At 42.5% G+C, this 26094-nt stretch overlaps 2 protein-coding genes across 8 annotated transcripts in view; one reads left to right on the forward strand and one right to left on the reverse strand.

Annotated features, from left to right (window-relative positions):
- The window catches only part of tsc2 (TSC complex subunit 2), a 27124-nt gene extending 14829 nt beyond the window's left edge, over positions 1-12295 (forward strand). For 5 of the 7 annotated variants that reach the window (XM_016680764.1, XM_016680763.1, XM_016680767.1 and 2 more), the window contains 16 exons: positions 2122-2283; positions 2483-2644; positions 2889-3001; positions 3272-3514; positions 3627-3875; positions 5312-5401; positions 6955-7100; positions 8035-8642; positions 9202-9280; positions 9758-9844; positions 10388-10574; positions 10655-10794; positions 10875-10953; positions 11026-11117; positions 11771-11869; positions 11965-12295. In XM_016680764.1, coding sequence (XP_016536250.1) covers positions 2122-2283; positions 2483-2644; positions 2889-3001; positions 3272-3514; positions 3627-3875; positions 5312-5401; positions 6955-7100; positions 8035-8642; positions 9202-9280; positions 9758-9844; positions 10388-10574; positions 10655-10794; positions 10875-10953; positions 11026-11117; positions 11771-11869; positions 11965-12132 — 2704 coding nt within the window. In that variant the 3' untranslated portion in view covers positions 12133-12295. The remainder of the gene's footprint in view (positions 1-2121; positions 2284-2482; positions 2645-2888; positions 3002-3271; positions 3515-3626; positions 3876-5311; positions 5402-6954; positions 7101-8034; positions 8643-9201; positions 9281-9757; positions 9845-10387; positions 10575-10654; positions 10795-10874; positions 10954-11025; positions 11118-11770; positions 11870-11964) is intronic. The other 2 variants (XM_016680766.1, XM_007570224.2) reach the window with 1 other exon arrangement.
- Positions 12296-13639: 1344 nt separating this feature from the next.
- LOC107838438 (polycystin-1-like) lies at positions 13640-24941 on the reverse strand. The gene is made up of 11 exons (XM_016680769.1): positions 23909-24941; positions 22652-22846; positions 22416-22555; positions 22026-22156; positions 21119-21215; positions 20848-20961; positions 20263-20434; positions 19884-20174; positions 19239-19373; positions 18816-19142; positions 13640-17360 (listed from the first exon to the last, which is right to left on the reverse strand). Exons 1-11 carry the CDS (start codon positions 23972-23974, stop codon positions 16410-16412), a joined length of 2619 nt encoding a protein of 872 aa, XP_016536255.1. The 5' UTR covers positions 23975-24941; the 3' UTR covers positions 13640-16409.
- Between the last annotated feature and the right edge of the window lie 1153 nt (positions 24942-26094).

Raw genomic sequence — 26094 nt, forward strand, 5'->3', positions numbered from 1 at the left:
TGTCTCTGCACATGTGCTGTTTTGGATTTTGTTCCTATGATTTGCTTTTGCATGCCGTGTTTGTTGAAGCCATTGGAAAACATCATTATCCACTTTGATGTTTTTGTTTTTATTTTTTGCTCTAACACAATTTTTTTTGTTTGTTTTTATTTTAATGATTTTATGATTTGTTTGCACTTTTTGATTCAGCTTTACTTTTTTCGTTGCTGGGTGAATTGCTGACTGGTTTCGATTGGCTTTAGTATCAAATGAATGCCAAGAGGGACTGGTGCCGAGCACGTGCGTTCAAAATGGCGCCGCCTTTATTTCCCTTTGACAGCAACAATGACCCACAGCTTTGGTCTCTTTCGCTCAGGGCGGGGCGGGCACTTCTGCTTCCTCTGCCAGTGATGGGCACAACAGCTTTCTTTGCCTGCTTGACATGTTTTTGGTTTCATTTGGCTTCACTATGACCATGGCAATCTATTAGGCTGGGATGATGGGGAGTAGCTTGGGCTGAGGTGAAACTCTGACTAAAACGTTCTCAATCCCTGCGCACACTCACAGATTGTATCTGCATCACTTGTGTGCCTCATTTCTGCTCGTGTCTGAGTAAAAGGAGATCGAACGCTGCAGCTTAATGTGGTTACAGTGCTGCTACAGAGCCTTGGAAAACGTTTTCGCACCTCTTGAGCTGTTTCACCTCATAACCAGAAATATCTACATGATGCTGTGGGATTTTACATGATGGGCCGACACGAATAAGAGAAAACACATTATCTCTATCACAGATATATTTTCTTTGCTAAATCTGGAAATCCTTAAAGGGGCGGCGTCATGTATTTCACAGTTATGTGATGCGTTATGTTGGTCCATCACATAAAATTCCCCCCAAAAATTCTGTTTTATAAACAGAACCAGTAATAGCAGACACATTATGCAACAAAACGGCAACATGCGTAACTTTTGGTTGACGGACTGTTTAATTAGAAAACTGCAGTGTCGATCTTCTTCACCTGCTTTTATCTGTTGAAAGGCTGCAAATATATGTGTATTGTTTTCCTTTCTGAAATGTAAGTTTGTTTCATTTTGTTAAACCTGTGTCCATGTGGGCACCAACTCCAACATGACCATATTTAACACTTATCAGTTTTATTTATTTCCATTGATCATTTACTTTAAAAGCATAGAAATATTTAACTTTGACGGCTATAAATTTGGAGTGTTAAGTGGTTGTGTTTTTATAGAGTTTGTGCCCACTGCACATCCAAAAAAATAAAAAATTAAAGGAGAAGAAATAAAGGTAAGAGAAGGAAAATATTGTAAATATGATTTAATTCACATTCCAGGGCTTGGTCTGAATGAGAGTTTTATATTTCTCCTTCTAAAAGGATAATATTTGTGACATGAAGCCATTTTAATTAAGTTTCCTACTTTTGTTCGCAGACCTTATTGTCTGGAGAGAGAAAGCAATAATAAACAAGCAAATTAGTGCATCAAGAGGCAGAAGTAAAACTAAATTAGTTCACTTTGATGCATTCAGTTAATATTCAGTTGTTTCTGCCCATCTATTATTTGTAGCTTTATTTCTTTTTTAGGTTTTTCTGTCTTAGTGATTTGGATTTGAAACAGTCTTGAATAATCCCTCCTCCTGTCAACAACAGAGGCGTCTCGGTCCACCTGAAGTGTGGCTCTGAAACGGTCGTTACGACCACAGACTGTCTAAATTGGACTGGACACAGATGGAGATTTGACTCACTCTTTGCTGTTCCTTTCTGTCTGATTTGAGTCAAAAATATATCATTAAATTAGTCCCTTCAGCAGAGCTGCCTGCATAAAACTAACCGAACAAAAAATATCCTCGGCGCTCATTCAGACCAAGCTGCAGCCTTTGTCTGTGTTTTGTGCGCTTATCAATTTGTATGCATGTCTAAGCGTGCATATAAACGCTCGTTTTGCATGTGGTATAGGTAGAAACGTGATTACCGGTGTGTTGCCTCTGCGTTTTTTTTTTAATTCCCATTTAATTCCTGTTGTCTCGGCGCATGCACGCCTACGTTCACTGACGGTGCATGCCTTTCTCTTGCTCCCCTGCTGTTTAGCAATTTCTCATTTGTCCCCCCCTCCCCCCAAATCTTTTAGGATGCACACTTCTACCACGACCTGCAGTCTGGGCTCTGCTGATGAAAATGCAGTGACTCAGGCCGATGAGGGACTCAAGACCGTCCACCTGGAGCTCACGGAGACGTGTCTGGACATGATGGCGCGATACGTATTCTCAAACTTCTCTGCTCTGCCAAAGAGGTTTGTGGAGGCCTGTTTGTCATTGTGTTTGGATGCGTCTCTCTCTAAACCAGATGTTTAAATGGCTCGTCACCAGTCGGGACCAAACGGGCTGGAAATGGTCAAGATTTTGGCCACCGGTTGATTTCTCTCGCAGTTTCAGTATTTCTGCTGGATTGTTGTATTTGTGGAGTAAAACAAAGACCTGCTGTCGCCTCAGGTCTCCGATCGCTGAGTTTCTGTTAGCCGGAGGTCGCAGCATGACCTGGTTGGTGGGCAACAAGCTTGTCACCATCACAACGAGCGGCGGTGTCAGAACGCAAGCGTTGCTGGGAATGGATATGTCAGAGCGTCTGGGAGGCGGCGGAGGAGAAATGACCAGGTGCTGCTAGCTTTGTTGTTTTTTTCACCTATCTGACAACCTTGCATGTACTTCTTATCAAGTAGCAAAATTTCCTCTTAGCTGTTTGTCTTTAAGAAAAAACACATTTATTCCATTTACAGACAGTTTTATAAACAGTCTGAATTTCCTAAAGGCAAAGATTTTTTTTCATTTTTTCTTTCTTCTACTACTTCGCTCGATCTGCGAGGATCTCTGAACTTCCTTTGCTCCGTTGCGTTTGCAGGTCAGATCCGTCTCTTCACACCCGAATGACTAAAGAGGCTCCGGCCAAACTGGAGTCGCAGTCCAGTCAGCAGCAGAGCAGAACAACTCGGACACGAGTCCGCTCCAGGTCAGGTGAGACTTGCTCGGTTTTGCAGACGATCGCCAGCTGTAGAGCTCCTGAAATCAGGTAGCTTTCATTTCCTCCTGGACGTGTCACTCTGTCCATGTGGTTGTTTCCTGACTTTCTCTGTGTTGTTTTTATTCTTATTCTCTAAATTGCTGGTCTGCGTTCTTTTTCTTCCTCTTTTCGGCGTAAATGTCTCATCCGAGCATCTTTTTGTCTGCAGTTCAGTCTGAAGGACGTCTGTCTTTGTGATTAAAGAGACTCCCCTCGTTCTGCAGGTGGCCACGCTCTGCGTGCCGGTCCTATTCCGAGTCTCAGTCCTCTGGTTTCCCCCTCTGAGGGAGAGTTGGCCTCTCCTCTGTCTCCTTCCTCTGGCCCCAGCCTGGACGGCGTCGGTCCTCCCTCCTCCACAGCTGCCACTCTGTCTGCCCCCCCTCCGCTCAAAGACAACCCCAGCCTCGCCGAGTTTGTTCCAATGCTCACTCAAGGCTGGGCAGAGATCTTCATACGGAGACCCTCAGGTACATCATCCCGGGGCTAAGCCCTTCCTGTTTTTTTTTGTTTTTTTTAAATCCACTATTACAACCTGATTCAACAGCACAGTTGTGTCTCCCTGGCGCGCCATCACCTCAGGTAACACCAGCTGGCTGATGTGTCTGGAGAACCCACCCAGCCCCTTCTCCTCTGAGCTGGGCAACTTGCCGCTGCAGGAGCTCTCCACCGTCCTGATGGCGATGGAGGGAGTGAAGGAGCCTCCTACTCAGACAGCCAGCGCTCCAGCCAGCACGGCCGCCCCAGCGCCAACGTCCGCCTCCGAACTGCTCACTCAAACACACAGCAGCGCCGGAGGAAAGGCCAACCTGTTTCAGCGCTCCAGCACCGGTGAGTTTCAGGATAAGGAGTCTTGGCGGACATGTTTGGGGTTGTAACGAAATCTCATAATATTAAAACGTCACAATGTGTCTCGCTGAAGTGACTAGCATGGCCTCGTCTGATGAAGATGCTCCAGCTGTTAAATAATTTGTTTGGGTTTCCAGTAGGAACGATAAACAGTGACAGAATAAAACAATTGTGAGCAGGGCTGAAGAAATTAATTGGAATAATCATAACTGAACGATCATTGAAATAATTGTAAGGTAATTTACTAATCAATTAATCGCTAATTGGAGTATACAGACTCATAAAAGACCATTTTTGAGCTGCAAGAACAACATAGTGAGAGCCGTAATTAACCCAGAACTGAACAAAAATATAAACATTTTGCATTTAGGATGAAAAAAAATCTTGTAGATATGTTATAGCTCTAGCTTCACGTGGTTCACATTTTCTAAAATCCTGTTGAGCACCGTTTACCATCCAGTTTTTAATCTGTTAACATTTAGTAACATTAACAGTTCATTTTGTGTCAGACCAGCCAAAATATTGGGTATGTGTGACAGATGGAGCACAGAATCTTTAATACAAAATTTAAAATGCATAGTGCATTGTTTGCAATCCGCTGTGAGTTAAACCATATTTTCTCAGTAGGGTTTAGCTCTGGGATTTGACTAGGCCTTTCTGACACACATCCTGTACTTTAAACCAGTGGTGTACAAACTTTTTGCCACACAGACCAAAATCTTCAAATTGAAAGAAGTCTGGGAATAGAACAATATTTATCTCCTTTTAAAAACTAAACACATATTCTCTGTCCATTCCTGTAATTTTAACAATAAACCAAACAGCCAATATTTGAATCAAAGTAATAGTCATATTTTTTCTATTAACAAGATACAAAGTCATTGTAGATCTCAAACATTTCTTTTCTAAAAAAAAAAAAAAAGGTTAGAATTGATTGAAAATCTCACCGTTGAAGTTTTGAATAAAATCTGTATTGTCTGTGGACAAATTGTGGGAAGGTTTAACTTCTACAGATGCCAAGTGTGTCTGCATCCCAGTCAGTAATTATGTCCTTCAAAGCTCTGCGCTCAGTACCGACTTACCCATCACTGCTTAGTCTCATTGGATCGGTTCCCAAATGACCAGCTGGTAAGAAAACGGACTAATCCTTTTAATCTTTTTAATTCTGTAATGTTTTTTTGCAGCATTTTTGTTCTTTTTTTTATTCTGGACTTCATTTTTGAATTTATTTTGTCTTTACTCTTTATTTACTCCCATTATCACATCTTTTTTTTTTCACTCTTTTTTTCCCCCCTCCTTTTTCCTGATTGGATTCTTCATCATGGTGGAAATGCTGGTTTGTGATTGGCTGTGGTGTGTTTTGTGACTCGATCTGCCCCCGTTTACCCCCCAAACCCCCCCGTTCGTCCCGCCTGCAGTGGGCGGCTCGCTCTGGTCTCTGGGTTTGGCCAGTGGCCCCCCAGGACCTCCGGCTCCTGGCAGGTTGCACAGGAGCATTTCCTGGGCAGGTACCGTCATCATGTGTGACCCCACTCCTCTTCCTCCCCCCCTGCTTTCCAGAAAACCCCTGCGGTGGTATATTTCTCCTCACTTGTACAAAACGGTGGTTCTTTCAGACACAACACAGAGACACTTTTGAGTCACTCTGGAAAATTTGAACTGAAATATTGAACAGAGGAGACAAAAATGTGTAACATCCGAATCCATTTAGGAAACACATTAACTTTTAAAACAGTAAGGGGAATGGGTAATGAATATCTTGCAACGTTTTCTTTTTTTCCACTTACAGAGTAAAGATTACGAGAATAAAGTGATACGAAATGAAAGTCTTAATAGTATGAAAATGAAGTCGTATTATTTTGTGAATACATCTGTAATGTTACCAGAATAAAGTTGTGGAAAACACGTCGGCATCAGCTTATAATCAGGAGCAGGAAACGGCCTGCTGCTGCTATTATGACTTTATTTTCACATCACTGCGACGATTCTGGTAATCTTACAACTTGTAATGTTGACTGTTTTGTGTTATTTTGATTTTTATTCTCATAACAATATGACTATTTGCAATTTTTTAATTTTTCTTAGCCCTAAGGCTTTGTGGTAGAAGGCAACACTTTCCCCTGAAGTCTCCTCTGAAAACATCGGCATCTTTAGCTTTCCAAACTGGTGAAATCCTGACAGGATCTTGTAAATAATGGAGCTCAGATCTTCACAATTTTCATTAGGAACAATTATGAAATCACTAAACTATAACTTTGTACTTTTCACTCCAAGTGAAAGTACAAAGTTCCTTTAATTCGTCTTGTTAGTTTTCTAACCTGCAGACATGAAGTAAAACTCTGTTGTGTCTTACGACCGGCTGTTTTACGCTCAAACTTTGTACAAGTTGGGAACCTCACCGTCCCTGCTTTCCATGAACGTCTCTTCCTAACCCCGGAGGGAAGGTCATCTGTGACCGATGACCAAGTCGTGCCTCCTCCTGGATCAGTCAATCAGTAGCAGAGGAAAAGTGGAATTAGTGTAGTTTTTGACCCCTCCTTTGATTCTTTTTTTTCTCTCTTCTCTTTCCTTCCCAATGCCTAACTCTCAAATTTCTGAAATATACCCCCAGGCAACTTCTGTTAACAGGAAAGCCCAGATCTCACTAGGCACTTCTTTGCTCTACTGGGAAGCCAGTGAAGCAGGGAAGCGGCCAAAGTTGCATGAATCTGAATGATAATGGAGTAGGCGAGCGTGTGATGAATAGAAACAACCTGCCGAACTGATCTGAGCTCCTCAGCACTTCTGTGTGTGATTCTCTGTAGGTTGTGACCACCTCCACGGGCCTGAGCCTGCTGATTGATGTTCAAATGTGTTTGATTCCGTTTCCATGTCAGAATGAACAATTTGCCTCTAAAATCTTCAGAGAGACTGTGTCAATAATAACTACTGACAGCTGCTGAAATATTTACTCCTTCACTCTTACAGCAGTACGTGTCTGTGTGACTAACCTGGATGTAGCTCGGAGTGAACTGTTTGACGCGTCTCTCCCGTCTGTAACGACCGATGTGTCCTGCTGCAGACTCCGTGGTGGTTCCGGAGGAGGGTTCAGGGGTCGCGGCAGAGAACGCTCCCCTCGAGTGGGTGGAGGGTGAAGAGTTTGAGCCGATTCCCTCCGAGCCCATATTCATGTCTGACAAGGCGCCGCTACCCGGACCGCTCAGCAGGGTGAGTCGAACCGGCTGTGGCCGAAACGAACCCAAGGAAGCCGATTCTGACAAGAACCGATGGTTCCTGCAGGAATTTGTTTCTCGAGGGTTCGATGTGATAAACGGGCTGCTTTTGTGTTTTGCTTATGACTGCAGCGAAGAACAAAAACAGTTTATTTTCACCCACTCGTGTTCATGCTTAATGGAGTATGGGGGCCGTTTTAAAAGGACAGAATGAGGAAAGTGGTGAGAGCAAATGCTTTTTATTAGATTTATTCACATTTGCGTTTATTTGCAGGCCTGCCAGGATAACATGTTTTGCTGAGCAGTAAATGACCCTGCAATTCATTTTCTTTTTGGAGGCAACTTTCAAGTAATATATTAATGCAAGTAGTACTTTCTCTAAGATCAATAAACTTTAAATTGAATCCCTTAAATAAATTAAGTTTATTAAATAAACATAAATTCACACTCAAATGTATGAGTTTATGAAAATGTTCAGCAAGAGGCTGTCACCAAGATTAATTTAAAGTTTTTTTTATGCTTGACCTTTTTATTCTACGTCACTAAATGATGATGGAAAACACTGTTGGAGACATTATTTTTAAAAAACAAAAACAGGATTGTCGTATTTGTTTTATTGTAAATGTGTTGGGGTCTTTTTATAATTTGGGACAGAAAAAAAACATGTTTGGTAGATTATAAATAATATTTTTGTTGCACCCTGATGCATGCTGGGATCATCTGGTTTGGTTATTATGCCATAAATCAACTTGATTCCTCTTGGAACTAAATTGGATATATTCTTTATTACTTTCTGTAAGTAATAAAATCTTGTTTTTTTATTTTATTTTATTTATTTATTTATTTTTATTTTTTTACAATTTTACGAGTTAATCTGCTAGAATATGCTGAAGGAATAATGCTGTCTGTCCCTTCTGCCTGACTTTCAGTCCTCCTCCACCTCCAGTCAGGATGATGAGAAATCCACTCTGGAGGAGGTGAGCGAAGGAGCGATTCCCATCGACCAGCCCAGCGTCGGCCCCTCCTCCCCGGGCAGCCAGGGCCCCGAGCTTCCTTTTCAGAGCCACTCTCAGTCCCAGGGTCACGGACTGAACAAGTCGAGCTCGTCGCCGGAGCTGCAGACGCTGCCAGAGGCCTTCACCAAAGCAGCGCTGGAGTCTGAGAAAAGCCAGGGCGACGCCGCTCGGCCCAGAGCGCCCTCAGATGGCAAGCCTCAGACACTGCAGCAGCCCTGCCCGGACAAGGACAAAGCAGAGGGGAGCACTGGGGCGGACTTCAACGGCCCAGGAGGTCCGGTCCAGGGCGGCGAGGGCTCCGGCTTGCCGTCTCAGAGCGGAGGAGCTGCCATGAAGTTGGCTTTTCCGGCAGCGCCAGCTCTGCCTGGACCCATCTCCCCCGGCGGAGGCCACCGACCCCGAGGTCACACCATCTCCGTCTCTGCCCCGTCCTCCAGGAGAGAGAGGAAGACCGAGAGGGACTCATATCACGGCCGACCCGGACCCAGCAACGCAGAGAAGATCTCCGGACTGAGTCCCAGGTAGTCGGGGCAGATTGTTAAAGGCAGGACTGGACCTGGGCTTAAATCCACTGTTAATGGACAGATGGGGGGGAAAAACCCAAAGACCTGAACTTGATCTGCATTTTCTGCAGTAGGAGTTGTGCTAAATCTCTACTCAGGTTTTAAGTTTATTTTTTTGAAGATTACATTTAGAGATTTACATTTCCAATTCATGAGGGATTCTCTGGAGCCCCGTTGAGTAGTCAGTGTCTTCCCTGCACCAGACTGATCAAATGGTAGCCTAAGCCTACAAGCTTAGGCTACTTGTAAGCTTGTAGCCTACAAGTGAAGCCTACAAGCTTCACTTGTAGGCTGAACAAATCAATCCATCTTAGGAGCATAAAGTTTTATATCTAAAATCTAAATTTAGTCAGAATACCACTGTAAAATAATTTCTAAAATAATATTAAATAATAGCGGCTATCCAGATTTATTTGCTTTTAAAAGCTTCATTTATGTTTACCTCTTTAGAATTTTTTTTTTATTTGAAGATTCTCATTCCAGGATCATTTCTTGAAACACTTTTTTTTCTTTTTAGCTTTGTCTTCCTTCAGCTATATCACTCTCCTTTCTTTGGGAATGAAGCCAATAAGCCGCTGCTGCTGCCCAAAACTCAGGTAAGCCGCCTCTTCCCCATGCCGGTCCGATCCGATCCAGCCAATGAAAACGAAGCGCTGCCGCATAAACGGTCAAAAGAAAGCAAACTCTCTTCCAGTTTCTAGGAACATATTGAAAATGATCTGGTCTTCATGATGTGTGGAAATGATTGAAATGTAACCACAAGTGCACGAGACACAGAACTGGTTCCATACTGGTATTTACATGTATAAAAAAAATAAGTCAAAAATTAAGTAAATCCTTTCATTCAACTGCTTGTATTGATTTCATGACCTGGTAAAGATTGGATCATTCTCTATGTCTGGAAATGTAAGATTTTACATTCTATAAATGATGCAGAATTACTGCAAAAGTGTGATAATTTGCCTCAGAAATGTAAATACCTGACGAACGGTGGCGCCATGACGATCCAGTCATGGCGCCACCATTAACCCTTCGTTGTCCGCTGTGCGTCCGTCCTGTCTCCCCGGCTGCAGGTGATCGATCGGGCTGTGAAGGTTCTGGACCAGATGCCTCCTTACGACACCCATAAGATTGGAGTCGTGTTTGTTGGAGCTGGCCAGGTGGGAACACACCTCTCATTACATCATACGCAGCTGTGAAAAGCGATTTGGGGAGACCAGCAGCAATTAAAAACACCTGGTGTAACTGTGCACCTACTGAGTTTATCACACCGAGGGCAACGCTGCTGCTGAGAGCATAAATGAAGGCTTAATGCAGGAATTTGATTTGTAAACCATTTTTATTACAACTGAAGGTAATAGTTTCTTGATCATGTTATAAAATGGCTCCATGTGTCTGGAAAACACACAACACCGCCCCGTTAAGGAAATGTGGAACAGTAATTACCCCTCGTAACAGGTTCATAATGCATAATGTTTAAAACCTTTCAGACTACTCCATGTTGTCAGATTCTGTTCTTCATTACTTGAAAACTGCAGATTATTTTCTCTGGTTACTTCGTCTCATATATATGTTACCATTTCTTTGATGATGTAAGACATTTAGGTGTGGCAAAATAGCAAACGCAGAAGGAGCTTGTAAGCATTTGCAAATACTTTCTCGCAGCACCGGCCACCTTCATCCTCTTCGTTCTCTCTCTTCAGGTCAACAACGAAGTCGCCATCCTGTCCAACGAATACGGGTCGAACCGCTACGCCGCCTTCCTCACCGGCCTCGGCAAACTGATCCACCTGAAGGACTGCGACCCCGACCAGATCTTCCTGGGCGGGCTCGACCAGTACGGCGACGACGGAGAGTTCACCTACTGTTGGCACGACGACATCATGCAGGGTGCGTGCACTCGCGTCACAACGCCGGCTATTTCCACGGCGGCTGGCGGTTAAGCTTTAAACGAAACCGTGTGTCCACAGCCATCTTCCACATAGCCACGCTGATGCCGAACAGAGAGAGCGACAAGGGCTGCTGCAACAAGAAGCGACACATCGGCAACGACTTCGTCATGGTGGTCTATAACGACTCGGGGGAAGATTACAAACTGGGCACCATAAAGGTAAATGTGCAAACTCATTCGGAGAAATCGCTAGAAGGCATTTTAGCTTTCATTACAAAGTACGTTTCTCTCCGTTTCAGGGTCAATTTAATTTCGTCGAAGTCGTTATTAAGCCACTGGACTATGAATGTAATCTCGTGTCCCTGCAGTGTCGGAAAGGTGAGAGTTGATTGCTGCCATGTTTTGCTCCTCGTCATCATCGATGCGACTCATTTTATTCTACATTTTCAGACCTGGAGGGCCTGGTTGATACCACCGTTGCAAAAATCATATCTGACCGCAACCTGCCACTCTTAGTTCGACAGATGGCTCTGCATGCAAATGTGAGTCTGATCTGCAGAGTCTTGTGAAAATATTCACCTCTGTTGAAGTTTTTCCACGTTTTGTCAAGTTTCACCCAGAAACCTCAATGCTTCTCATTTGTTTTTCTATCATAGACCAACTCAAATTAGTATAATTGTGAAGCAGAAGGAAAATGATAGTTTTAGACTTCACATCAGTCTCCTTCGCTTGTATTCGTGTTTCTCGATCTTCGTGATGATGTTTGTTCACTAATGTTCTCTAACAAACCTCTGATTATTTGGATTCATACTGAGATGGAATGAATCCAGTCAGACTGACGGTTTATTAATTAGGTGGAGTTTGAAGGCGTTACATTAGGAGATTAAATATTTATGCATTACACACTTTCCATAAAAGTTTCAAAGTCATGTTTTCTTTCTCTTTTCTGCTACTTTATCATATAAATATCCCAATAAAATAAATGGAGGTTTGTGAAATTGACATTAGAAAATATGAAATACTTTCAGGTAGTAAAAAGCACAGAAGCACTAAACCAACATTGAAGGAAAAAAAAAAAAAAACTGGACAAAACAAGGAAAATTTTTTTTGTTTTTATCTATTCTGTGAAAAGACTCTTCACATTCAGTTTCTTCCCTAAACTCCCCCAGAATAAATCTTTGTTTCCTGTGTCTAGATGGCTTCTTTGGTGCATCAGTACAGAGCGAATCCCTCGGATGCTTATGCTTCCAAGTGGCTTGCCAGATTACGACACATAAAGAGGATCAGGACCAGAGTGAGTTTAAAAACTAGAGAACTGAAACGTTTTCCACTTAACGTTTGCCAGTCTGAATTTAAACCGTCTTTTCCCAACTCTGTGCCGCGCCTCAGGCTCAAGAAGACATCCAGTCCCGTTCGACTCCGGGAATCTCACTGACCCAAGGACACACTCAGCAGAATAAAGCATTTCAACAAGGAGCTTCAGCTCCGACTCCCGAAATGTCGGGACAGAGAAAAAGACTTGTTTCGACGGTGGACGACTTTACTGATTTTGTTTGACTTTGTTTGCAGGGGTGACTTTGTTTGGCAGACTGAACACACACGCGCACGCACACACACACACACACACGCGCAAGCACACTCTCTCACACACACAGAAACACAGACTGGTTGTGTTTGTGTCAACTACTGTATGAATTAAAGTGATAATTTAAAAAAAAAATCTGAAATCATGTGTTCCTTATGGGGTTTTTTTTAGCATGAGGAAACAAAGCCGATTTGTAGAAAACATGAGTTTTGTCTTTCAGTGATGAGGTAGTTGTAAGCTCTTTACCAAGAGTCTGAAGACAATATTTTATTTATGGCCAAATACTTGAGATGCTCAGATCTAGTTTTTTTTATTCTGGGGCATCTTACCCAGTCCTGATGTTTTTCTTTCAGTATCTCCTGGTAAAAATATTTTCTGAGCAGGAATGCTTTTTGAACATTTAGTGTTATTTCTGGTCATTTCGCTTCCTCCTCTTGTGCCTTTTGTAGTTTTGATCACTTGGAGATTTCATATCAACATCCTTGGGAGTCATATTTTGATGAAATGGCTAATTTAAAAACGAACAAAAAAAACCCAATAATAGTTTAAATACAACTAAATGTGGTTTCATAACTACTGATGGATTTTATGCAGCACGAAAATCCATCAGAAGATTAAGTTGACTCAAATAGGATTCAGGTGTAATAGAAAATGTTCAATTATCCAAAATAAGTTTAATACTTTTTTTTTTTTTTTTTTTTTTTACAAAAGTCAGAAATCGGTTGCAAAAAATAAAATGTCATGTAATAGTGTGAGCACATTGATGCAAAAATAGTTTACAGATAGGAAGTGGAAGGTAGAGTGAAACTGCTAAATGAACCACTGGTTTACCCGCAAAGGCACTGGTGTATTTGCTGCTGCAGTTTTTTGGCCACTACTTTGTAGTGATGTTTAAATAAAAGATGGATTATAAAGTAGTGTGCCAGAATGAGCCTTTTTTGTATAATAAAAGAAAAACTCCACAGACCCTCAGATATCAATGAAACCAGTAATGGAGTCGCTATTCGATACTTCGAGCATAATCATGTTTTTGGGCAGATATATTTTGTTCAGACAAATAAAACTCGCTTTCTGGACGTTACGCATTGACTCACGCTAACTCGCTATGTTGCGAGTTAGCGTGACAGAAACTTTTTCTTTTCTTTGGTACTTTTTTTTTTTGTATTTTGTGTTGAATGTATTTTGATATTCACTTTATGCCGTCCATTGGTGAGAAATCCGCACTTTCGGGCCTTTTTTTTGTCCCGTTGCCATGGTGAATCGCGTGAATCGACGTCTGCACTATAAGGTTAACTTTACTCAGAGTTGAGTTAGCTAGCTCTGAGTATCACAGAGCTAAGTAGGTTTATTCAGAGTATCTACTCAGGGCTTGTTAACTCGGCTTTCTGAAACGGGCTTCCATAGGAAGTTAATTAAGCAACAGTTGTCATTCAACACATTTTGTCCCAAAAACCCAGAATTATTTAACAGCGTCCAGGGTTTAGCTGTCAAACACTTTATTCGACTTTGTCAAGTGCAAAAGCATGAGGTGCTACAACTGCATTGATACAAGGGGAGAAAGCGCAGAGAAATGCTTTTAAATTCACTTTCAAATCACAAAGCTTTATACAACAGACTGCAAAACGATACACACAGTTTAGCTTTGGCACCATGCTCTTGCACACACTACACAAAGAGAGGATAAGTGACTGCTGAACTTCCTGTGGTTTCTACTAAACCGTCAAACACTGAATGACTTAAACGTTTTGGCTGTTGTGCATCATTTAGACCAGAAAAATGTAAAACTTTGGAGATTGCAACACCAGTGCTTGACATTTGTGTGTGCCACTGTGCACAAATAATACAGATACTCAAAAAGCGGAAATATATACATCCCAAATAGGCCCAAATATATACACAAATTATACACAGTGAGAAGGGGTGTCTTTTAATGCTGGATGAAGTAAAAAAAAAACAAAAAAAAACAATAAATCTGTTGGAAAATCTAAACATTCATGCTCTTTTACAATGAGGCCAACACAATGCAGTACCGCTCCGTCAGTATTTATATAACAAATACCAGTATGGGATTATATTTTAATAACTGGAACCTTCTGCTTGGATTTGGCTCCAGCTGTGACACAGAGAGAGAGAGAGGACGGGTTCCCTGAGTTTTGCCCACTGGACACAGGAAGTGCGTGTGTTGATACGACAAAATTATAACAAATCAAACAGCTGGCGAACGAACAAACAAGCCACTGCTTTAACAACACGGTGGAAATACTTACCGAAATGTCCCTTTAACGTAAATGTACTCATAACCTGACACGTGATTAATTAAATATGGTGTTCAACATCATCTACGTTAAAGAGTAAAGTGCAAGTACAAAAAAAAACGAATGAATGTATGATTAGATTGAATCAAAAATGCATAAATGATTTAAAAGCTTTGGCAGCGCTTCTGGTTAAGTAATTAAGTACAGTATGAGTGAAGCTTTCTGTTTTTTGGTATAGATACCAAGCTTATTACTTTATGCCACATCACATTTAAAATGACCTACAATTTAAAAAAAAGTGCTTTAAATTCGATTCCATATTAAACACAACAACAAACAGGAAATATAATCAGAATGGGAGTCAGTATAGCTTTATAATTGGTGAACTTCTGTCATGTTTAGCTGAAACCGCCCATATAACCGTCTTCATTTCCATCCTTTAGTCCCTTATTCTGTCAGCACTTACTATGACTCTTCTTCAGAACTCTGCCTTAGCTTTCTGTCGCTTCTTCTGGTTCCGATCTCCCTTCTCTCACATGAACAGTGCTGGTCATATTTATTGAGGAAAGAATGTGTGAAAAGCCTTCGAGTAAATCATCTGATATTACTGATCTGCTGATGGCTTTTAAGTTTAAATATATTTTTAAAGTGCTACTTTTGTGGTTTGAGCACACAGGAGAATTTTCTGAGATGTTATGTGAAAACATCTCGTACTTTTTAACGTTTGAAAAACCTGTTTCCACCATTGCCTGGGCGCCGCAGCTAGAACCGGTGAAGGACGTGATCGCAACTTCCTCCTTCACAAAATGTAAACAAAAAAGGGAGATTTTAGCAGTTGTAGGATTTCTCTCTTTGTTTTTGGCAAAAGACCTAGAGCCATTTCTACCGCTAGCGATAGACTCTCACATTTGTTTTGGTTGTATTTACCCAGAATGCCCTGCGCTATAATCCACTACCTGCTTTTGGAGTTCATGTGAACAGAAATGCCGAGGTTTTAACTAGACTACTGAAGTTTAATTCTTTATTTTGTCTGTGCTGCTTTTATCCTTTTCGATAGAAACAGTTTGTTCTTTATACTAGTCTTTCAGTTTTTCTTTTCTACCAAAGATAGTTCTGTTATAAAAAAATCAACAAAAAAAATCACTATTTCTGTGCATATATTTTCCTCACCGAATCAATGCTCTCAAATTAAAGGCTGGGATATTACTCTGCTGTGCTAAAACATTAATAAAGCTGTAAGACTTTTGCACATGTTTACCTCTACATATGGCCGGCACTGTATCATCAGCACCCTTAAGAAGTGACAGCTGAAATCTCAACAGCGTCACACACGTGCACGCCTCTCCTCGTACCTCGTAGGGCCGGTCGCATAAGGCACATTTCCACCTACTGATATGTAACTACAGTGTTATATACATGCGTGTACGATGTGCGTTCCTGTAGGAATCTTTGGTTCCAGGATACATGGCTTGAACCGGCACCCGTGGTGTCCAAACTGCTGACATTTAACAAAATAAAGGCAAACAAAAATATACAGAGAAGTGTGGCTGTACAGTCTGGTGAGCACCTTCCTGTGCTCCTGTCACAGCGCCGTGAGACCTCCAGGATCACATGGCGACGGGGAAAGGGTGAGGGGGGTTTCGGAGAACTAAACACAAGTATCTCTTGGTTTCACTGTTTTAATCGGTCGGCTTAGGTAGCATCCAGTGACCTGCACCATGCTTTGAGAGCGAGCCAAGACCCAACTCTCCCGCTTCTGATTACCCTACATTTTTTTCAAACAACTGGCTCAATTGTTCCGCCTTTACGTAACTTTCTCATCTCTTTGCAAACCCCCCCTCGGTTTCTCTTCTCTGTCTCAGGGTTTAAAGAGGTGCGTCTGGGGACAAGACCGGCTGTCCTCGTTCTCCTCTCGTCCTTAACCCAGCGTTTTCCTCCTGCGTTCTCCTTCTCCTCCTCTAGTTCCCACCCCTAAGGGTTTTGGGGACGACCTGTTAAGTGGGGTGCACCTTGTTTTTCAGCGGCGGGGGTTTCCGTTTCCTCTTTCGTGTGGGGATGGTGGTGGTGTGAGCCGGGTGGTTGAACAGACTCGAGGAGGGGAGGGTCTCTCTGTCCGTCTGCGGGTCTCGGGTAACAATGGGCGTGGGGCCTCGGGCAGTCGGCAGGGAGGGAGTGGGTGCTCGGGGGTATGAGGGAGCGGAGGGAGTTTTGGAGAGCGGGTTGTGGAGAGAGGAAGTGCTCGTTGGGGTGGGGTCGGCGGCAGGTTTATCGGTGACTGATGATTGAGAGATGTGGGGCTGCGCGGAGGCCAACGTAGGTCTGGGCTTTGAAAAGGGAATCGGCGTGGCGACCGGAGTCTTTTTGGTTGCAGACTCTCTAGGGAGTTCAGTCTTTTTCTCCTTCCTGCCCATGGTCTGCTTCTCTTTTCCCGTCTTTCGTTCTTTCACGTCCTTGTCGTCTCCCTTCCCTCTCTGCTTGCTCTCCCCTCTCCGGTCATGAGCGTCCTCTCCTCTTTCTCTCCTGCTGCGCCTCCTTTTTCGCTGAGCCCGCTCCAGCCTGCACTCGATGTGGTAAACGTCGTCTGTCGCCATGTTGACTCGGTCCAGCTGCTGCAGGAGAGCGTCCAGGATTGGGAGCAGCCTCCTCAGGGAGGCCTCCGTCTCCGCCCTCTCCCTCCAGCTCGTGCCCCCTACCACCACTCCCGGGCCGTGCCCCAGACCCAAACCCAGACCAAGGCCGAGGCCGACCCCAGGCGCCTCCGTCAGGCTGCAGGGGCTCGAGGAGGCTGGACGCCACGAGGCCTCTGAGCCGGCATCGATGCTGTCCGGCGTGGGCGGGGAGTCTGGGCTGTCCAGCGGGGGCAGACACAGGGACTTGCAGTCGCTGGTGGAGGACGAGCGGGACGGCGGGAGCTCCATGCCTTCGAAACGGACTTTGTGACGAAACTGTGAGGGGAAAGGAAGAGTCATCAGGCTGAATATTTGTTGGATCTGGTTTGTGCATTTTTTCCTTCTTAAACTCTTGCCAAATACAATCAAACTCAAAAGTTTGGGGTCACCCCAAAAACATTAGTTTTTTTTACAAAAAAAAATTTATCTAATGAACTGCTCCTCTTCTGTTAGAGACTGTTTCCGATGTTCTTTGAAGGAGGTGGTCCACATCGTGGTATGAGAGCTTCTCTTTCTTGACAAGTTATCTTATGGAATAGCTTTCATTTCTCAGAACAAGATTAGACTGACAAGTTTACATAGAAAGATTATAGATTATAATCGAATGCACAAATGCTGATGCTCCAGATACTCAACCAGCTAAACAAAGATCGATTTTATTGCTTCTGTTGTTTAGTACAAACGTTTCCAGCTGTGCTAACGATCAAATAGCTTTTCCAAATGATCAAATAGCATTTTAGCTTTGTGCATTTTGATTGGCTAACAGAATGTACGCAGTAGCGATGGTACTGTGTGGATTAATGTTTCCCAATAAAAAACAGCCTCCTCCTGCTTTTGACAGTCATTTATCACATTAATAATGCCCAGACTGTATTTTTAAATAATGTAATCTAATGTTATTTTAACTGAAGAAAATTGTGTTTTTTTTTATCAAAAAAATAAGGAGATTTCAAAGTGAACCAAACTTTTGAGCAGTAGTGTAACTCAAATTAGACACAAGCCAAATTATTATAATATTTTTTTTATTTGGAAAAGTGCTTCACATTTTTACCCTTTTTTTTTCTCCCCAAAACTTTATTTTCAATTATACAGAATGCCGTTTACACTCTCTCAGCATTTGGAAAATACTGAACAGAGAGGGGAATGCTAAAGGAGGCTACTGTCAAAAGAACTGACATATGTATTGCACTGACTGTATTAAGTGCAATTTTTTCTAAATATAATACTTGGCCTCATTGTAAAAACAGCAAAGTTTGGCTTTCTGTCAGAGTATTTGCAACAGTGAGTATGACATTTTTCCAGTATTAGTAAATTATGTCTTAGGTACTCAGAATGATGTGTTTTCCATAGAATACAGAAATGTGGGTTTAATAAAAAAAAACAAACTTAAATGTTATCCTCTAAAAGTACTTTAAATCTGAAAAATGAGCCTCATCAGAAAGCATATTCTAATTCATCGAATTTGACTGTCGACCTTGTCTACCTCGCAAATGCACAATGAGCTGTGGACGGTGTGTCTTTGAAAATCTACCTAATCTGTTTCCTTTTCATGGGGCAAAAAAATATTTTCTAGATTGTGGTGCTAGATGCGTACTTTCCCAAATCTGTCAATCTGAATGACGTGCTCGAGAAAACACCAACAAATTCTCCATTCTGTCTCACGTTGAGGTGTGTCCTGGTCAGAAACCGGCCAAGATCCCATTAACCACAGATGTAAAACAAGAGGCTTACCTCTTTGGTCCTGCTGAGTCCCATCCACATTTTCAGTCGTCTGACAAACAGCTCCACCATCTCGTAGTCTTGGAGATCCACGGCGGGGCGGTACAGCTCTGCTCGGGCGCGCCGGTAGTTCCTCAGCAGCACAGAGACGATCAACCACAGGAAAACCAGCCGGAGGACGGCGAAGGTCGCGTGGAACGTCAGGGAGGAGATGGTGTTCGAGGGACCGGTCATCGTCGAGGCAGGGAGCCACGATAAGAGGCCCCTTCCCCCGGCTCCCAGCAACGACAGACAGGCGGCGCTCACGCTGCCGTAGCTGTCCAGCACAGAGTGGAAGAGCTGCAGGGGGAGTCAAAACAATCCAAAATAAATGTTACGCAAAAGTTAAAAGCTGCATCAGAAGATGAGCAAATCATGGGCGAGGGGATATCTGACCAGGTGTCCTGCATGGGAGTAAGCCAAGAGCAGCAGCAGCAGAGCCGACACCACTCCCAGGAGCTCCCAGGCCGAGCGCCGCAGAGCTCTGCCGAACACCGCCCACTCCCGGAGGAAACGCAACTGGTGCGACGCCTGAGTGCCCAACAGGGGAGGAAATACAGGATTCAATAAACATGAACAAAGGGAAAATGCTTTACATGCACTTTAGTTAATTTCCCTCATTAGAGCAACTCCAATAAGCACCAAATAAACGTTAATGGGACTCAGGTTTGATGCGTTCACTGACAGTAAACTGATTACATTTTGTTTCTGACTAGTTAATGCATCCAGCCTGATTTCTCTTTGCATCTCTGGTAAAAAAAATAAGAAGAAAAATCTCCAAATCTCACCAAGAACTACAGCAACGTTTACGCTTATGCAATAAAATATGGATTTATTTCCTGAATTATTACACATACGCACAGCGAAAGCCAATAAGTGTTTTATAAATATCTTTTTTTTTGATTTTCACCCTAAATCTTTTTGCAGCTGAATGTTGTTTTCTCTTCTCTGCCTCTCAGCGTTTCACACAATTACTGATCCTTTTAAACAACCAAGCAACACGAGTGTTCAACATTTCATTTTTTTTTTTTCCTGCGTTACCTTCAGCACCAGAATGAACAGCAGCATGGCAGACATGACGGTGTACAGCTGACTCTGCCTGGCCAGCGGGTAGAAGTCTGTGAAGGCGTCGCGGCGTCGCTTCAGGAACAACGTCCACTGCTGCCTGGCCATGACGGAGCGGCTCAGATGGAGGCCGCACACAGACGCCGCCAGACACAGTTTGCATACGCCCAGCGCTCTCCACGACGACAACAGGTACGTGTAGCCCTCCCTGAGGAGCCCCAGGATCCCTCGCGCCAGGAAGTACAAGATGAGGCAGAGGAGGACCAACTGGAAACCGCAGACAAGACGCAGAGGTCAGAGAAGCGGAGGGAAAAGGTTTCGGTCACGTCTCGCTGCCTGAGTGAGGCGAATTTACCGTGAGAAGAAGCTGGAGGTCCAGGCCTGCGATCGGCCACAGAGTGAGGACACTGAGCTCCAGGCTGGACTGAGCGCGCTCAGAAACTGGGAACTCAAACAGAAACCTGAAAACAGCCAGCAGGTTGGTGTTGACGTTGTAGAGGGAGAACTCCACGCACACGGCTCGAGTCCTGCAAACACACACACACACACACCAGATTGACGTATTCAGCACGTTTCACTTACCGTTTTTTTTTGTTTTTTTTTAAAAGTGCTTGTGTCAAAAGTTTTATTACATAAGAAATGTTCAAAAAGCAGAAAGGTTGAAGTTAAGTTAATCACCTTTAATTGTCTCCATTGTGAACATTAGGGACCTAAAACAAAAGCTGTCCCAACTAAATGAAAGACCACACTGAATCCATCTTTATTTTATAATAAAATCCCAAACAAATGTGTCAGAGCCTTTGGTTGTGACATGTCAAAATGTGAAAAGTTTGAAGAAGTACGAATACTTTTGTGAGATGTTTTACATATTTGTGCAGCGGAGGACACATTTCTCCATTTCAAACCAAATCTCCAGATTTTCCTGCAGTCCTGTTGTTACCTGTGGTCGATCCAGTGCAGCTGCTGCAGCTGCTGCAGGGAGGAAGAGGCCTCCTGCAGGCTTCTGTTAAAGTGGAGAAGCACATTTCTGCTGTCGGACTCCTCCATCCGAGCCCTTTGGAAAGTAAGTGAAAGAACACAGTGAAGATTACTTAGAAACAAAAAAACAAAAAGAAAAGATTAAATTTCTTTCATATGCTTGAAAGAAATTGTTGCCATCCAAACCGTATAAAGCTGAGAACAATCAGTCGTGTTGCCAATGTTTTTCCTACCAGTCCATGTGGATCGCACCAGTGACCGTGTCATTCTCTGCGCCTCTGGTCGGGGATGTGACCAAGGGAGGTGATCGTTGTCTTGGCCTGAAACCACCTGCAGGCGGAGGAAAAATGTGAAATATGAGCAAAAACAACAATCTGATCAGCATCTTTAACTTCCATCGGTTCTACAGAATAAGACCTGCATGTTGAGCTATCGACTGGATAAGAAAAAAAAGACTTGAAAATATATTTTTCGGTCGCATTTTCATCAATACAGACAAACAGTCAAATAGTTTGAGAAAGAGAGAGAGAGATGGATGGTTTTACAGAGACGCTTATTGGGATTCTTGGTAAAGTACTTAGGGCATATTTATGCTTTTTAAAAGCTGCTTGAATTAATTTACTTAGACAAAAGAATCGATCTAATCTGCTTAAGCAGTGATAGTTTCCAGACCACTCAGGTCCAGAACGCCACACATTTCCAGAAAACTGCAAAGAGGCTGAAACATTGAGCTCCTTTAAATCAAGGCTAAAAACCCACTTGTTTAGAGTTGGTTTTGATTACTAATAACTGGAACACAGATCAACATATCTGATGTGTATTTGCTTGATGATAACAGTGATGGCATTTGACAAAATGTCTATTACTTGTTTCATAATTGATATGATGTTTTTATGATGTAAATCACTTTGAGCTGCCTTGTTATACAAATAAACTAGACGTAATAAAATGCTTTATGCCTAACGTGCAGACTTAACTCACGGGAACTGTAGATGGTCTTAAAAGCAAAAAAAAAATAAATAAATAAATAAATAAATAAACAAAATAAAAAGCATCTCTTCTACAAATGAACTACTGTCAGCGAGGAGCTGTGACTCATTGGTGGGTTAAAGGTCAAAGTTCACGATGGAGCCAACTCACCCTGTATGTCCCGGGTTTGTCGGAGCCTCGGGGAGCCGAGCAGCAGGCTTCCCGTGTCTCTGAGGAGAGACGACTCGTCCAGCAGCCGAGGCAGCAGAGATCCATTAAGCCAGGTCAGGACGTCGTCTCGTCTGAAAGACAAAGAAACAAATTCGTCACCCGCACAAAGGAGACGTACAAAAGAGACATTAGAGCGGGCAGGGAAAAGCAAATTAGCTTTTATTGATGAACCTTGCTCTCTTTTGTTCATTTCAAGCTCACAAAAATGTCTCAAAAAACAAAAAACAAATGACTTCCCCTCACTTAACAGATCAGCCAAAAGGGACTGAAAAAAAAAAATCAACAGCAGGATACAGTTTTAAAACCTCGACTCCACTGTGTGAGCAGCACCTGCTGATGGTGTGGTACTCTGGAGTGTGCAGGGCTTGCTGCAGCTGAGTCCGCAGTCTCAAGCTGTGCGTGTGTTTAGCCGAGTCGGAGTAGTTCAGAAGCAGGACGACCAGCAGGAAAAACATGTAAACCAGAAAATTCTGCAAAAGAAAACAAACGGAAACAATCATTTCTGTTAAGTCAACAAAGCAAAGAATTGAATGCCTCCAGCTTAAGAGTCTCTGTTTCTCACCGACCTTTAGCATGGTGTGCAGCATGTGGACCTTGCGGGCCTGGTGCCGGGCCTGAGACAGAGCGAAGCCCTGCGGCGGTCTCACCCTGGCGACCCGCTGCACCACTCGCTCCTCCCGTGGGAAGTCCACCAGCACGTCGCTGTCCTCCGGACGCAGCCGGCGCACACACACGGCGAAGTAAACGGCCTCACACAACACCTGCGAGCAGAGGGCAGCTGTTAGGTCTGCAAACGTTGGACCTGCACCCGACAAGACACCTGACTCTGATAAACTGAAAAACCATACTGGAGATTTTATCATTTTAAAATAAACACAGACTGGAGCATATTTAGCCAAAACAAACATCACGTAAGTGCAAGAAACATAAAGAGAAGTAATTTGAATACAAGTTATCGATGAATGAGTTAATCTAAAGTTAACTGATCTCATCAATTGACTAACAACGTATTGACAAGCAAATGTTTTCTTAAAAATCCGAGTTTTCTCTTGTGTCAAGAGGGCTGAACGTCTTTCCACAACATAGCATAGCTGACATTATTTTGTCAGTTACTGACTGAATAAACATGACTAAACTTCAACATATTTGTAAAATGCAGCAAAACAGGAAACTCTTGGGTTATGGAATAGAGAAATAAAAAATGAAAAGAATAAAATATGTGAAACACATAATCCCCCACGAACAGAGATAGTCAAACAAAAGTACCGTCTGCGGTTGAAGCAATATCAAAACTTTGCTCCACGAAGTGAATTAACTCACGAAAGCCCTCAAAATCAAGCCTGTCACATCTTTTCTTTTTCCAGCCTGTTACAGTTTTTTTGCTTTATGCTCTCCGCTTTTCTGTCATCACATCCTGAAGTTGACGCTGCTCCGTCATGAAGCTCAGCTGAATGAGCGCCATTAAGGTGACGACTTAAGGAGTGTGTCGAGTGTTTATATTCCAAAACAGAACCACATAAAGTCATCTCTTTCCTGTTTTTGGGCCTGCCGCCATCTTTATTTCTGTATCAACTGGATCGGCTTCAAGATGACCAACTGTGCCCTCTGCTGATTGGCAAAATCACGACAACGCTAAAAGAGTCTAAACAAACATTATCAATCAATTCAAACTCATTTTAATCTAATAAACCCTTAACTGATAATTAATTGTTTGCATTCCTATTATGAACTGATGAAAGTGTAAATCGTGATGAAATTAGAAATTAGTCTGGCTGTGGATCATGTACCGCCATCACCAAGGACAAGAGTTTGGGTGTGTTTACCTTAATTGGCTCCAGCAGCAGACAGGAGCACAAGAAACTGGCGAAGCAGGAGATTAACCACATCATGGCCACCTTTTCACTGAACCCATGGCCCGCCCAAATGGAAACGCAGCTGGCCAGAGCGATTCCTGCCCAGCTGCCCCACAGCGCCGCCTGTCCACACCAGGGAGGGAACCGCCGGGGGCGACACACATCCGTCACAACTGGAGCCACAGAAACGGGAATCAATGGTTAAAACACAGCAAGAAATCTGAAAAACTACAGTGCCTTGAGAAAATGCTCGTACAACTTGACCTTTCAGAGATTTTCTGGGAGATGATGTAGCTAGACACTGCTAGCAATCGTATTAACACTTAACATAAAATCAGAGCTTTCCCTTGAAAGCTGATATTTGTTTTGACTGAGTCTTTTAGAAAAGTAATGAATATGGAGAACGTTACGTTTTGTGGTGCTAGACAAAGGTACCAGGCCCCTGGTGGGCAGGGATCCAGTTTGAAAATAATTGATTCACGTGGGGGGGAAAAAAAAAAAAAAAGTTTCTGTGACCTTTATAGTCCGACTCTGAAGATTACCGAACCACGTCGATTCAGCCTGGCCTTTAAGAAGTTGCATAATGAGCTGCAGAGAGACTTTCTTGTCTTTTTCAGCAATGTAAAGTTGACCAAACTCATCTGAAAATCTCAGTAACAAGAAAAATACACCTGACTATTACCTGCTCTCTGTTGACATAGAAATCCATTATAATGCTAACAGAAAACAGGATCTTTTTCCTCAGTATTTCTCAAACTTTTTTTTCTTTATGTTTTTAAGATAAGATTATAAGTGTATGTAATGATGTCTCACTTTTGCTAACATTAATTCTTCAGATTCTGGTTTAACCAGATCAGCATGCAAATCAATTTGCTACATATTTAGCATTCAGTCAGTGCATCGCCTTGGAAAAATCGTCTTACTTCTTCAATTTTTTCATGTTTTTTCACAACCAAAATTACTTCACTGTTTGTATAGAGATATTTGGTGATAAAGTACCGTATTTTCCACACTATAAGCTGCACCGGATTATAAGGCGCATAGAATAGACGCTACAGTAGAGGCTGGAGTTACGTTATGCATCCACTAGATGGAGCTGCAGTAAACAGAATATCAACAAAACAGTCCGACTCCTGTCAGCGAGGAGAGCCTTCCTCGACTGGGCCGGGGCGTGGCCGGACGATGGTCACCCTTCTCCGTTCGTGCACAGCATGTTCATGGAGAACGTGGTGCTAAATGACCTGCAGACGACCTGATTCTAGACGGTCGGTAGGTAGATAGGTCAGTCAAACTTTATTAACAAACCAGCGTTCTGACAACTATCCCAGCATGCACCGCGCGCTTCTTCTTCTACGGGCAAAAATGAAGTCGGTGGCTGCTTACTGTAGTTGCTAGACTTGTGGCTCAATATTGCTCCATATATAAGGCGCACCGGATTATAAGGCGCACTGTCGGCTTTTGAGGAAATTGAAGGTTTTTAGGTACGCTTTATAGTGTGGAAAATACGGTAACACAAATTAGTGCATAAGTATGACACATTGTTTCCAATTGTTTTTTTTTTGTTTTGTTTTGTTTTGTTTTACAATAGAAATCAAATATATGTTACTGGAAGGTGTGTCTCAACTTTCAGAAAAAGTGCAGTAATGTATTGCACAAAATTTTCGTAGTAAACAGCCGGATGCAAATAAAAAAATTGATTTTTCCATTTAATCACTTAAAGCTTTTTTAAAAGACAATATTAAAACGCATTAAAAGAGGCAAACAAACAAATAATTCAATTCCTTTTTTAAACATCAAAATAAACACTTTACTGCATAGCATTCCTTTAGTATTTGCTTGATCATTTGTAGATTAAATGACACATTTTTGTGCCTTTTGGATGTCAAAAGGTGCTTAATAGGAGATTTTTATTTATTTATTTTTACCAAATTTGAACCAGGTGAAGCTAACACTATGCCATTTGAAAAGTTCTGGGTAGATGATATTTATTGACAATTTTTTTTATATCGTAAATTCAAATACTGCAAGTATTTCTTGTAAAGCTCAGGGTTAATTAACTCTTGAATGTGTTCTTCAGCAAACAGCCTTAAATTTCAATGATCAATTAATAACAATTAATCAGATTAATCATGATAAATAACAATTAATCAGATTAA

Source organism: Poecilia formosa, unplaced genomic scaffold, assembly GCF_000485575.1.
Source record: "Poecilia formosa unplaced genomic scaffold, Poecilia_formosa-5.1.2 Scaffold256, whole genome shotgun sequence".
Taxonomy (NCBI): domain Eukaryota; kingdom Metazoa; phylum Chordata; class Actinopteri; order Cyprinodontiformes; family Poeciliidae; genus Poecilia; species Poecilia formosa.

Coding starts and splice junctions, on each gene's coding strand:
- LOC107838438 (XM_016680769.1), bottom strand. CDS start 23,974: ATGATGTGGTTAATCTCCTGCTTCGCCAGTTTCTTGTGCTCCTGTCTG. Junction 19,143..19,238: donor ACTCCCATGCAGGACACCTG/GTCAGATATCCC, acceptor CTCCCCCTGCAG/CTCTTCCACTCTGTGCTGGA. Junction 17,361..18,815: donor GACTCAGCAGGACCAAAGAG/GTAAGCCTCTTG, acceptor TTCCCCTCACAG/TTTCGTCACAAAGTCCGTTT.